At 44.5% G+C, this 2523-nt stretch overlaps 1 protein-coding gene across 1 annotated transcript; it reads right to left on the reverse strand.

The window, feature by feature from the left end:
• Positions 1-1004: 1004 nt before the first annotated feature.
• On the reverse strand, positions 1005-2286 carry LOC147900996 (putative glutathione S-transferase). Its single transcript, XM_087375593.1, has 2 exons — positions 1880-2286; positions 1005-1562 (listed from the first exon to the last, which is right to left on the reverse strand). The coding sequence occupies exons 1-2, from the start codon at positions 2201-2203 to the stop codon at positions 1200-1202; spliced, it is 687 nt and encodes a 228-aa protein (XP_087231719.1). The 5' UTR covers positions 2204-2286; the 3' UTR covers positions 1005-1199.
• Between the last annotated feature and the right edge of the window lie 237 nt (positions 2287-2523).

Consider the following 2523-nt stretch of genomic DNA (forward strand, 5'->3'; position numbering starts at 1 on the left):
GACGTGGCCAAAAACAGTCCAAAGGATAATGATGTGGCAGAAGCATGGAACAAAACCCAAGCTTGACACATGGAAAAACACAAGATTGGCAGATAGATATATAAATATTAACATTAGTATGTACGTATGTATGTATTTATTTATTTATTTATTTACATATATATATATATATATATATCAATATAACTATATAAATATGAATATATACACATACATGGCACAATAAATGCTAGCGGTGCAAGCAGAGGCCCAGAATGCCAGAAAAAATCTATGCGCTACCCAAGAATGCAGCAACTGAATTAGAAAAAAAGAGACAACAAACTGATTGTGCACGAGAGCCAGACTATGAAACGGTACTCTAGCGTGGCCAAAAATAGTCCAAAGGGCAATGATGTGGTAGAAGTGCTAGATAAAACCCGAGCTTCACACATGGAAAAACACAAGATTGGCATATGAATATTAACATGTATGTATGTATGTATGTATGCATGCATGCATGAAGTGTATGTATGCTCTTATAAGCGTATGTATGTAGGCCTATATGTCGACACATTTACATGTGTGTGTTTGCCTAGTGGACACACATGCACGTGTCAATTCTCTACGAATGCTTGACTATGTGTGTCTCTCCACACATGTACAATTACTCCTTTCTCATCATGCACACACCTCCACTTTCTCACTCACACCTCTCTCTCTCTCTCTCTCTCACACACACACACACATGATGAGAGAGGAGCAATAGTACATGTGTGGACAGACACACACACTCAAGCATGCGTAGAGAATTAACACGTGCATGTGTGTCCACTAGGCAAACGCGCACATGGAAATGTGTCGACATATAGGCCTACATACATACACTTACAAGAGCATACATACACTTGACCGCGTGCGCACACACACATGGTGAGAGAGAGAGAGAGAGAGAGAGAGAGAAAGAGAGAGAGAGAGAGAGAGAGAGAGAGAGAGAGAGATGCTAAGGATTAATCAAGATGCACCTGGAAATTTTCATTAAAATATTAAGATTTATAAATAAAGTTTGAAATTTTATTCTTGAAATTAAAGATATCCACCGTGAGACCGAACAGAGCCGATCTCTAACCTATCGTAGACGGGTCAAGCTACTTGTTAGATAGAAAGAAAGCCTCTCCCTTATTGTCACTATTGCCAAAGAGCTTTTGGCTTTTCAAGCCTCGTTACACTTGGGCTTGTGCTCTTGCGGCCCTCACTGCCTTCAACAATTCACACACCGTCTCTGGTGCTAACAAAGTCTCTCCTAATGTTGATTCCTCGAATGCTTTCTTCCACCCATACAAACGTGGATACGCCTCCAGCTCAAGACTGCGGTTCCCCAAAGTTTCCAAAGTATATTGCCACGCCACAAAAGGACCCAAGATTATATCGACGTAGCCCACCGTGGCACCCCCGAAATAAGGGGGCTCCTTTGCAACAGTACCTAAGGCTTCTTCCAATAAACTCAGGCAGTCCTTGAAGTCTTGAAGAGCCGCCTTCCGCTCCTCTTCCGTTGGTTTGAAGAGCCGAAATATAGCTTCATTAAGCTGTGCAACACAGGCGAGCAAAAGAAGCCGGCATGTGAGATGCAGGATCCTAGTTACAAATCCTTCACCTCAATCTTTAATTTTAATGGACGAGATTCGTCCCTTTCATCTGCTCGCAAGTACAATTTTTACTATCATACGCTTGAAGAACACTTATCTTCCGGCCTGCATTTTCTTGCAATAGAATGCCACAAATGAGGCATTCATTACAGCCCACAGACCCCTTACTTCCTCAAACTGGCGAGAGTAGGCTGTTAAGAGGTTTGGTTCTAGCAAAAACGAGGAAAAAATGACAGGCAGTAAGGCAACGCACGCACCTTCTTGTCCACGAAGTCAGCCCAGAAGCGAGCGACGGCGCGATCGTAGGGATCCGAAGGGAGGAGGTTCTTGCCATCGGGGGAGGGGAAAGCTTCGTCGACGTACTGGACGATGATGGAGGACTCGCAGACGGGTTTACCAAGGTGGAGGAGGACGGGGACTTTCTTGTAGACAGGGTTGGATTGGAGGAGGAGGGGGCTTTTGTTGGAGAGGTCCTCGGTGAGGGTGGTGAATGGGACCTTTTTGGCGGAGAGGGCGAGGATGGCACGCATTGCGTAGGGGCTCGCCGAGACAGAAAGGAGTTGGACATCTTCAGAAGCCATGGCGAGGAGAAAGACGTGTGGTTTTATAAGTGAGAGAGACTTTGGTCGTGTGACTATGTAGGAGGAAAGTAAGGGAAACTTTGGTTGTGTGCGTAGGAAAGTGAAATGGTTGTGATTAAATAGCCCAATCACCTCTTAACACCATGAAGCTTCACTCGTGCTTTCCTTCCTTGCTTCCCTCGTCACCATTGTCATCCTCCTCTTTTATAACGTTCCCTCTTGGCCTTTTCCATCCGCTTGTCCGTACTTAAATGACCTCTTGCAAGTTGTTAGGGTCCCTCCTACATATGTAGAAACTACAGTGGCCCCTTAAATGCAAA

The sequence above is a fragment of the Dipteris shenzhenensis genome, chromosome 6 (genome assembly GCF_047967505.1).
Source record: "Dipteris shenzhenensis isolate YYH24624 ecotype China chromosome 6, Dip_SZ_1.0, whole genome shotgun sequence".
NCBI classification, from domain to species: domain Eukaryota; kingdom Viridiplantae; phylum Streptophyta; class Polypodiopsida; order Gleicheniales; family Dipteridaceae; genus Dipteris; species Dipteris shenzhenensis.